This window comes from Astyanax mexicanus, chromosome 18 (genome assembly GCF_023375975.1).
Source record: "Astyanax mexicanus isolate ESR-SI-001 chromosome 18, AstMex3_surface, whole genome shotgun sequence".
Classification (NCBI taxonomy): domain Eukaryota; kingdom Metazoa; phylum Chordata; class Actinopteri; order Characiformes; family Acestrorhamphidae; genus Astyanax; species Astyanax mexicanus.
In genome coordinates, this window is record NC_064425.1 from 8,001,661 (window position 1) to 8,013,716 (window position 12,056).

A 12,056-nucleotide genomic window follows, 5' to 3' on the forward strand; every position below is an offset into this window, starting at 1 on the left:
TACTATAAATTGTACAGTGTATGCTATGAATCACCCAGCATGTACTACAAAATTATTCAGTGCATGCTTTGAATTATCCAGTATGAACTACAAATTATTCACTGTATGCTATTAATAATACAGTATCTACTATTAATTATACAGTAATGCTATGAATTATCCAGCATGTACTACAAATTATTCACTGTATGCTATTAATAATACAGTATCTACTATTAATTATACAGTGATGCTATGAATCCAGCATGTACTACAAAATTATGAATTTATCTATGAATTACACAGTATACCCTATATATAGTATCTACTTTCAATTATACAGTATCCACTATGAATTATATAGTATCCATTATGAGTTGTACATTATGTACTATGGATTTTACAGTATCCCAAATGAATTATACAATATATATTATGAATTATACAGTATACGTTATGAATTATACATTATGTACTCTGAATTTTACAGCATCTACTATGAATTATACAGTACCTATTATAAATTATACAGTATCCATTATGAATTGTACATTATGTACTAAGAATTTTACAGTATCCACTATGGATTGTACAGTATGTACTGTGAATTAAACAGTATCCACTATAAACTGCACAATATATCCTATGAATTATATGGTATCTAATGTGAATTATATAGTACCGACTATAAATTCTACAGTATCCATTATGAAATATACAGTATCCACTATGAATTACAGTATATACTATGTTTTAAACAGTATCTACTCAGAATGTTTCAGTCTCTACTATTCATTTGTCAGCATTCACTATAAATTATACATTGCATACTATTAAATATTAAGTATCTATTAATTATTCAGTACTACGAATTATACAGTATCTACTATTAAATATTCAGTCTATACTATGAATTATACAGTATATACTATGCATTTTACAAAGACTATGAAAACACTATGAATGTTTATTTAGAAATGCAATGTTTCTTATCTATTTATTTTGTTTATTATTTTATTTATTCAGTAAATATCCTAAAAGATTTGCTGAAAAGTTAATTAAAATTAAACACAACAATTGAATTAAAGTGGATTAAAGTATTTAGTTAGTGTGAGACTCCCAGTGGACGCAAATCTCCAGTTAATGCTTATGAAAGCAGAAAGACTCACAGAATGACAGATCAGATAAAAAGAGATGAATCCAGGCCTCAACAAGCCGGAAGGGAACACGCCCTGGCATACGGTGGCCCAGTGGGCGAGCTGGATGCCCGAGTGGGCATGGTGGGCAGCGCTCAGCGGTGGAACAGCAGTTCTCCTGAGCTGTGGAGCAGAGGAAAACGCTGAGCCGCAGGATCTGGTAGGAGAGCCTGAGGAGAACCCACATGCTTCACCACGCCGGCTGGCAGAGCGCAGGAAGTCAGGCGGGTGGAAAAAGCAGAGACGGACAGGCGTCTAGCCGAGCTCCCGCTGATCCACACGGAGAGCCGGGAAACGCTGACATGCTCCATACAATCAAACTCCACATCACTGCTGAACGCTGCGGGAAGCCTGGGCAGATCCTTCAGGGACTGAAGTTTAACAAAAATATGGATCAAAAAGCTCTGAGTCTGATTTACCCAGAGTTTTACAGACAGTTTGATACTCATTCAGCATTTGTGTTCTGTAGTCATCACACCTATAACGTAGTGATTAATCCTCCTGTTTTGTTCATTTGTCAGGAACAGCAATGGTGTTCCCAGGTCAGTGCATATTTTTGACCCGGTGCATATTTAACCCTTGTGTGGTTTTCATTTTTCATCAAATGATACTAAAAATATATTTTTTCTAACTCAAACTCATTGGCATTGGCTCATTTTTTGTGAAAAACATATATCAAAACACATTTTCCATAAACACACACTGTACACCCCCCCCCCCCCCCCCCCAACCATTTATGTTACATACAGTATGTTTGGCCAAGGGCTAATAAACATTGCTTCATTTGTAAATTTGAAACTAAACAAATTTTCTACTCATATCTTGAGTTTAATTCATTTTCTTTTACATTTTATTAAAAAACTAATAAAAAAAAGAGTAGCACTTTTTAAAAGAAATGTAACATAAGAAAGGTAAAGCGCAAATATTAACCATGTAAGCTGTTTATATTGCTTGCAATTTAGGTGAAGCAAGCATGAGTAAAGCATTTTAATGTAAAATTGCTTAATTTTGCTGAATTAAATACAAGTAACAAAGTAAACGAGTAACAAAAAATATGAACACCACACAAGGGTTAAACATCCCAAAAAATGTGTATAATTGAAACCCCAAAAAATCCTTACAAGAAGTGTAAATATTTCATTAATAACTCTATTACTAATTATTCTATCAATATTTAGTGCAATGGTGTCTCACCTCTAAGAGGTAATGCTTCAATTAGGATAATGTACTAATTTTTCATACAAAAATATACATGTTCAAACTTTTTTTTAAAATATTTCAATACTTTTACTACTATTACTTTTAAAAGACCAACATATAAAACAATATATTTAAATAACATTGAAACATAACATAAACCAATAAAACTGTAACTTGGCCCCACCCACTGGAAAAACTACTAACTATTGAGGCAAATTTAATGTGATTTAGATCTATTTACTATTTAGGGATGATTTATGAAATAATAAATAAATATATATTACACACAGGCTTGGCTCCCAATATAGTGTAAATATTTAAAAAATAATAATACATGTTTAAGGTAAATTGATTTATTTGCTTTATAGATTTTATAGTTTATTTTTTAAAATCTTTTTTTCTGTGCATTACAGACAGAAAACAGCATTCTTACTTTTGTTTTTTTCTTTTCAGGTCTGAAAAGGTTAAGAGCCAGGTGCACTCTGACTGAATCTCTGCTGTTTTATTGCTAGTTTAATGGCGCAGCCACCTGGGTGTGTCCAGTGCTTCTCATCAGAATAAACTGCATGAGCAGGTCTTTTACAGGAAAATATATTACATTTAATTAGTATTCTGTTTATTTTGCCATTGCCAAGATAGCAATGGACGTCTGACTGTTTGTCTGACGTTTGTCTAGGTTGTATTCAGTCAGTGGTGCACCTGTGTTTTCTACTGCCAAGATAGCAATACGCCAGAAATTTACCTGAACACACCTCATTTCCAGACCACCACGCCCATCAGCATGGATATATATTCAGAATCACACCGTTGCTATTTAAACAATGCAGGCAGATGGAAGGCTTGAAAATAAGCTGTTGGCAGGGTGTAAGATAGCAATGAGCATTGCAACGCACACTACACATGGTGTAACCTTCGTCCTTGTCCTTGTGTGTGTGGTAGCAGCAGTTACACCGTGGGAATTGCATCTGTGCTTACTTACAAGGTTTTGGAAATCCAATTTATTCAATTTCCACACTGAAGCACGCAGCAAAAAAGAACTCACTATTAGTTTGTCTGTGAAGATGAATAGCATTTGCATGTGCTTCAGTTTGTCAAATCCTGTTTGCGAGGTTGCTACACATCCTTTATTTTGTGCTGAGCAGCCATGCCAATAGCATTGACATTAATCTCCAGGGAAATTTGCAAGTCCAACACTATTGCTTCTAATTGTATAAAGATTTATGGTTTTGCTAAAAAGAAAAAAAAAGGACAACTCAGTACAATACAACACAAAAGAGTAATGAACACGTTCCTGCTTAGGAAATGAGAACGGGCACTTTCCTGCCTTCCCGGAGGCACCGGGCATAAATCTTACCTGGGCTTTGCCAAAAACATTTCAAACAGTGCAGATGCCACCAAATGCAAACAAAAAAAATAACCCAAAAACAATAAAGCACAAGGATAAAAAACAATGGAGTCTTACAAAGTCTTTAGCTTTGCTTAAACTTTGTGCAGAGAGCCAAAGCAAGCTTATTACTGTATATAAAAGTAGGAAAAGTGCATTTCGTGAAGGAAATGATGAATGGTTGCACAGTCTTTGCCAGTTGCCAGGCTGTTGCTGTGGGTCTCTAGGGTGAAACTACGGTGTTTTTGCTAAGTGGCTGCTGTGGTATTGCAGATGGTTGATTCGCAGTACCATTGCATAGTGGCTGCTAAGGTATTGCTAGGTGGGGGGTAAGGCAGTAACTATGGTATTGTAGGTGGTTACTAAGTAGAAGTGTTTCTTTAAGTGGTTGCAAGAGGGGGTATTATGTTGCTTAGTGGATGATATGGTTTTCCAACTGGTTGCTGGGGTGTTGCTATGGGTCTCTAGGGTGAAACTAGAGTGTTTTTGCTAAGTGGCTGCTGTGGTATTCCAGATGGTCGATATGAAGTAACATTTCTTAGTGACTGCTAAGTTATTGCTAGGTGTGGGTAAGGCAGTAACTATGGTATTCTAGGTGGTTACTATGTAGAAATGTTTTTTTAAGTGGTTGCAAGAGGGGATATTGTGTTGCTTAGTGGATGATATGGTTTTCCAACTGGTTGCTGGGGTGTTGCTGTGGGTCTTTAGGGTGAAACAATTTTTTTCTAAGTGGCTGCTGTGGTATTCCAGGTGGTCGATATGCAGTGACATGATACACTTTAACATTTCTCAGTGGCTGCTAGGGAATTGCTAGGTGGGAGCTGTATGTAGTATGTAACTTTGATATTATAGGTGGTTACTATGGTATTTCAGGTGACAGCTTATGATATAAGTGGTTGCTTTGGGTCACTAGGGTGAAACTAAGGTGTTTTTGCTGAGTGGCTGCTGTGGTATTCCAGGGGGTTGATATGCAGTACCATTATATACTTTACAATTTTCTAGTGGCTGCTAGGGTTTTGCTAGGTGGAAGTTGTATGTAGTGTGTAGCTATGATATTATAGGGGGCTACTATGGTATGGTCCCAGCTGGGGTGTTTTTGCTGAGTGGCTGCTGTGATATTCCAGGTGGTTGATATGGAGTACCATTATATACTTTACAATTTTCTAGTGGCTGCTAGGGTTTTGCTAGGTGGAAGTTGTATGTAGTGTGTAGCTATGATATTATAGGGTGTTACTATGGTATGGTCCCAGCTGGGGTGTTTTTGCTAAGTGGCTGCTGTGGTATTCCAGGTGGTCGATATGCAGTAGCATGGTATACTTTAACATTTCTTAGTGGCTGCTAGGATATTGCTAGGTTGGAGTTGCATGTAGTATGTAACTATGATATTACAGGTGGTTACTATGGTATTTCAGGTGACAGCTTGGTATGGTATGGTATGATCCCAGCTTGGGTGTTTTTGCTAAGTGGCTGCTGTGGTATTCCAGATGGTTGATATACTGTAGCATTGCTTAGTGGCTGCTATGGTATTGCTAGATGGGTGTCAGGCAGTAAGTATTATATTTTAGGTGGTTGCTATGGTGTTTCTATATGGTTGCAAGGTTGCTGATATTGTGCTGCTTATTGGATCATATGGCATCCCAGCTGGTTGCTGGGATGTTACTGTGGGTCACTAGGGCAAAACCGTTTTTGCTAAGTGGCTGATGTGGTATTCCAGATGTTTGATATACTGTAACATTTCTTACTGGCTTCTATGGTACTGCTAGGTGGAAGTTGTGTGTAGTATGTAACTATATTATTATAGGTGGTTACTATGGTATTACAGGTGCTACAGTGTTACAAGGTGACTGACATCTTGTTGCTTAGTAGAAGAACATAAGGTGCCCCAGGTGTCTCAGCTGGTTGCTGGGGGGTTTTAAGTAGTGGTTGATTGGGTTTTACTACTCTTTTTTTTATATTGTGACATTTTAATGATGCAAAAAACATTTGTACCACATTTATTTCTATGGGGAGAAATATAACTAAACTTAAAATATAATTAAGCAATTAAAACTGAAGAAACGACTTTTAAAATCATTTACAATCAATAGAAATGCAAATTTATTATAAAGAATATGTTCTGGCACTAATCAAAGTGTGTAAAGATAAAATCTGGTATAGCCCATCAGCTGTAGATGATTAGAACATCATCACAAACACTTTATACAATAAGGGTCCCAATTAACAGTACGTATGACAGTCATAAACATTGTTAAATGGTTAGGTAATGTCTCAACACATTATTAACACTATTCACACTAGTTAATAAATCTCTGAGGCTTTTAGAAAGAAGGTTTTAGATGGGGCGTCCAGATTGTTTACATGACTGTATAAATAAGATAAATTTGCAATATAGCCAGCAATAATTTTAGCATAAACAAAGCTGAGATCCAATTAGGTGAAATGGAAGCCAGTGCTACCTGCTGTTAGAGCTGCGAGGAGGGGACCAACTCCACATTAATTGCTATGGATGCAATAAAAACATCCGGTTTTATTATTTCTTTCCCCCTCAACATTGTAAATGAATACTGAAGTCATCCAGACTATGAAGGAACACATTAAGGAATTTTGCAGAAACTTGTGGTTTCTGAGGCTGGTAACTCTGATGAATTCATCCTGTACAACAGAGGTAGATCCTGCTCTTCCTTTCTTGGGGCGGTCCTGATGAGTGCCAGTTTCATCATAACTTACTTAAAACATTACTTTAAAATAGAGCTATTCACTGTGTATCAACTCTACCTCTTCACACCTTTACAACGTATGCTCTCAAGTGCAAGAAATTAAAGTAATTAACTCTTGACGAGTTCAGCACAGCTGTTAACTGAAAGCCTGAATTTCAGGTGACTCTACCTCATAAATCTGACTGAGAAAATCCAGCCAAGATGTGCAAAACTGTCTAATCTAAGCAAGAGGTGTGAAAATATAAAACATATTCTGGTTTGTTTAACACTTTTTTGTTTAATAAATTCATCCATATGTTTTTCTTCATATTTTTTATGACTCATTTTCAGTTTTATACTATACTATGCACTACTATGTATACTATATAATGAACAGTATATATAAATAAATATTGATTTAAATTTATATCAAAACCAACTTTAATATGCACAGCTATGTAAACCACTTAGTATTTCATTAAAACATCGACTTTATAGACCTTATTTAAACATTTGGTAACACTTTATACAGTCATATGAAAAGGTTTGGGCACCCCTATTCATCTTAATCATTTTTAGTTCTAAATATTTGGGTGTTTGCAACAGCCATTTCAGTTTGATATATCTAATATCTAAGGCAGAGAAGAAGAATGGTGAGAACAGTCAAAGACAATCCACAGACCACCTCCAAAGAGCTGCAGCATCATCTTGCTGCAGATGGTGTCACTGTGCATTTTCTGTTAGTACAATAAACCTACTTTAAATCCTGAAATATTACTGTGTCCATCAGTTATTAGATATATCAAACTGAAAAGGCTGTTGCAAACACCCAAATATTTAGAACTAAAAATGATTAAGATTAATAGGGGTGCCCAAACTTTTTCATATGACTGTAATAACTTTCATCAGTATATTCTTAACTAATGATCAGTAGATGTGAACAAAGCATTAGTTCATCAGAATTTGAATATTAACAAATGCTCACACATGACCCTTATTTATCAGCATTGATATTCATATTAAAAATGTTAGCAAATCATTAGCTCATCAGAATTTAAACATTAATAAATCTCTAGTAAATGTGAATTGTACACTGTGCAAATGTTTATTAATTGCAGTTCATGTTGCCAATGCATTTATTAGTATTTATCAATGTGATAGCAACTATTTCGTTTCTCAAAATGTGAAAAATAACAGTTATTAATCATTAGTTAATGGCATATTAATGAAATTTATTATAAAGTGTTACCAAACATTTAAGCTAAAATGGAAAGTAGATTAGCATATGTTCATTGTGTCTACAATTGCATTATTATTCTACTTTCAAGCAGTGTGGTGTAATAGCATGTACAGCGCTGAGGTAACTGTGGTTCTGATAACTCTACTACTTCCTTTCTGTGCTCACAGAAAACAAAAAAAAACCAACAGAATATCTGGAATTGTGTTGAGGAATTGAGCTCAAATTTGAAAAATGTTAAAAAACAGGAATATAGGGCACTGGGAAGAGCACTGGATGATGTATGGGTTTAGGGGCGGGGCAGGGAGGAGAACTGATTGGCTAAGTTGCAACAGCAGCAGTGTGCCTTTGATAGCGGTGAGGCACAGATGGTTAGACATTACCAGGAAGGTAGTATTATTAATCGATTAATTTGCATATTACGCATATTGTGCATCATCTACGCCTATAGCACAGTTGAACCTGAGAGGGTGCTGCAGAGGCGGAAATGACTGCAATAAAAGCAGTTTTTAAAGGTTAGGAAATGTTTTTATAAACATTTTATGAAATCAGCAGGACTGGTATGTTTCAATAATTCAGTTTCAGCTATTAATGGAAGAAATATATAGCTTTGCTGTTCAATGAAAAACACTTATCTCCAAAACAGCAACTTTACAGGAGAGAGAGAAGAAACCTTGTAAACTTTTAGTGGAAGTCAAAGTAAACAGAGTTTATCTTAGGTCATTTTGAAGAGTTTCTATTGGTCCGTTTATCAATAAATTTTGGCACAGTGTAAGGGCACAGACGTTTGTCTGTTCAAATTATGTAGTAAACTAAAAATCGACATTAAAAAAATGGAAATAAGTGTTTTTCATTGGACAGAGACGATACTTTAGGGCAGGGGTGTCCAAACTTTTTTTTGTTGGGGGCCAGAAGGAGAAATATATTTGAAGTCACGGGCAACAGACTCTGTAATATATCAAATAATGAAATATACCACTTTAAATAATACATTTTCCCTGATTATTTCATTTACACACCATTTTACTTGACTTACTATCTTTATCTTTGACAGTGTTGTGTAAACTAAGATTTTTCAAATTGATGTTTAATTTCATGATGTCTCTTAATATTAAACTCCTTAATTACGGCAACTTTTAGACTCATTTTCCCTTTTTCTCGGGTAAAACTGCGCACTCTCTCCGCTTTTAGACTCTTTGGCCCGTTTTTCTGCGCTAAAACTGTGCACCCTCTCTGCTTTTAGACCCTTTGGCCCGTTTTGCTGCGCTAGAAATGCGCATCCTCTCCGCTTTAAGACTCTTTGGCCTGTTTTTCTGCACTATAAACGTGCACCCTCTCCACTTTTAGACTCTTTGGCCCGTTTTTCTGCACTAGAAACGAGCACTCTCTCCACTTTTAGACTCTTTGGCACATTTTTCTGAGCTAGAAACGTGCACTCTCTCCGCTTTCAGATTCTTCGGCCCGTTTCTGACACCTAGCGTTCAAACTTTGAATCTCACTTTATAATAACCTGCTTGACAGTGGGCCAACTTTCATTCTATTTCTAGTAAATTAACTGAAAAACAGCCCCATTGCTTCTTCTTCTTCTTCTTCGTGGGTGTTTTTGTGAGAGTGAGAAAGCTGCGACTGTAAGAAATCAGGCCTGCTTGGTGTCAAATGAGCGGCGGGTAATTAAAGCTGCGGCAGAGAAAGCAGCTCGCTGTGAGCAGTTAACACAATAGAAATGAACAGCTAATGCTTTAGCTGACTCTATGGATTCGGCTACAAGAGCACAAATTGTTCTTATGGATCCTTCCAGCTTCTTAGCGGTATTGACTGCGGCGCGAGACACAGCCTATTAGCAGTTCGTTGCAGGAGTAGATGTGTGTGAGATAGAAGACATTAGCCTGCTAATCCCTTCCTCCTGGAGCACTTCGCGCCGCTCGGCAAACTCGGAAACGCGGGCCTGTAGACTCCGAGTTAAACTGTCTTGGACAAGCACCAGAGCAGATGTTGTTTCCTTACTGGAATCACAAATGCAGTGCAGTGTCAGATCCTACCTCAGCAGCAGGTTGACTAGCGCGCTGATGTGTTGCTACGTGGAGGATGCTCTGTGTTGCCTCCTGGCACTGGCGAGGTAATCAGAGGGGAAACTAAAGAAGCAACAGCTCAGAAAGTTTACACAGACGCCATAGATAACCGTCCTATTTTCCTCAGGTAGAAGGAACAGGATGAACTGAAGAAGAACTGGAGAAGAACTAAAAAAAAAGATGTAAAATAATGTACTTTTTATTTCTCTGCATACTTTATCTTTATCTCTTTGCATCCTGTTCTTTAATGCAAGTCAGGAGGTGTTAGTGTGTGTTGTGATAAAGGTATGACTAGACCAGCAAGACTTTTTGAATACTATGCTGCTTGATTTAGGGCGTTTTTGTCTTTGCTATTGTAACGATGGGAAAAGTACACCTTGTGCAGATTGAAACGAAAAAATTGCATTTAGTAATTTTCTTACTTTATCATGGGTATGTTTTGGGCGTGACATGAAATAAACTAATCAGCATGTCACTTGCCATTCCCTTTAAGAACGCAAAGTAAGAGGTGCTCTGACTTTGGCGGATTGTTATTTTTACAGCGCAGCTACCTGGATGGTACCATGTCCAAAGCTTCGTAGCAGAGGAAATTGATCTGCTCGTTCATGCTGTAAAGGTGCACCAGGAACTCATTTACAGATTTCTAGGAACAGCAATGTTATTTTATAATGTATTCTGTTTATAGTTGAGCGACGTGCCAAAGATAGCGACTGTTGACCGAGAATGTCCTCAAAATGCTTATTAAAGCATACTGTCACTGTTTAAAAAAAACTATTATATATATATATATATATATATATATATATATATATATATATTTTTTTTTTTTTTTATTTTATTTTTTATTTTTTTAAGATTACTACATAACAAAGTTGTCTTGGTCTTTGCGACTGCACTTGAGGATACTTTCAACGTTCTCGAAATGTTTCGGATTGACTGACCATCATTTCTTAAAGTATTTTTTTCTTTACTTAGTTAAGTTTTTTTTTTTTTGCCATAATCTGGATTAGAACATTACTCAAATAAGGTTATTCACTGTATACCTGTAACTCAACCTCTTCACTACTTTACAACTGATGCTCTCAAACACATTCAATGACATGACCTGCTGCCTAGAAGGTCTTCCTCATAACACTAACTGCACCTTAGACCATAATGCAACCCTGTCCAAGAGGACATGCTTAAGAGGACGTTTTCTCCTTCTTGCTGATTTGCCATGCCACAGTGGCCACACCCCTTTCCCTGAGAGACATGGACAAAGACATGTCACAGGGGTTAATAATAACAATGACTGATTTGCCACCAATCTAATCTTTTATCTGACATGCAAATATCGTGATATGTAGAAAATATGCAGCGTTGTCTCCTGGGATTGACAAGCTAATTAGAGCAAAAGTGTCGGAAGCAACATCTTGCACAGTTCATGTGATAAGCAGAAGCGGCGGTAGGTATGTATAAATTCGTTACTTTTCGCTCAAGTCGTCGTGTCAGAGTGAACCGTGTAATTCCGTAACAAACCCTCCGAGTAGCTTAATAACATGCATTCACAGCATCTTGCTATCAAATCTGAAATCCCTTCACGTCATATCCGAAGACTGACACCTAAAACATTTGCTCGGCGTATCGCCTCAACGCCTTTTTGTGTCAAAATGCCACTCCAGCTTACCTTGTCATAATATCGTACAATAAACCAACTCTTATCCAACGCGTAAAACCTCGCTACTCAGGCCTCCCCCCTCCCTACAATGCATATTTAAATCTCCATCTGTTTGACAGGCTGGGAAACGGAGTCCTTGGCGGCGGTTGGCAAGTCCTTGTCAGAGGCGGCTGGCTTTGAGGCATTAAGACTGCGGCGGCAGGAATGACAACAGGCACTTTATAACAGATGATGGGCTGTCGGGGGACTGACGGGTTGTCAATCACCCGACTCCCTGACTCTCCGAGCTCACCTTGGACGATGAGGTAGACCTGGGAGGTCTTGGACTGCTGCTTAGTCTGGATAGAGCAGGTGTAGGGACCTTCGTCGAACACGTCCACCTTCTGGATGCGCAGGCTGTACTCCAGCTGGCCCTTGGTCACCAGGTCCACGCGAGGGTCCAGAGACCACTTGTCCTCACCGGCAAAGATGATGTTGGAGCGGTTGAGCCAGGCCACCTTGGAGACTTTGTCATCCACGTAGCACCTGGGAAGAGAGATTCAAAAAGAGAAAGAGAGAGGGCTGTAAGGATGCTGTTAAACAAGATTTCTCTTGGAAAAAATCAACACCAGCAGATGACATGTCTCTCCAAACCATCA

General features: G+C 37.5%; 1 protein-coding gene across 3 annotated transcripts in view; it reads right to left on the bottom strand.

The window, feature by feature from the left end:
• LOC103041663 (limbic system associated membrane protein) overlaps positions 1–12,056 on the bottom strand; it is a 1,356,419-nt gene that overhangs the window by 106,036 nt on the left and 1,238,327 nt on the right. For all 3 annotated transcript variants that reach the window (XM_049467007.1, XM_022669057.2, XM_022669050.2), the window contains one exon: positions 11,711–11,943. In XM_049467007.1, coding sequence (XP_049322964.1) covers positions 11,711–11,943 — 233 coding nt within the window. The remainder of the gene's footprint in view (positions 1–11,710; positions 11,944–12,056) is intronic.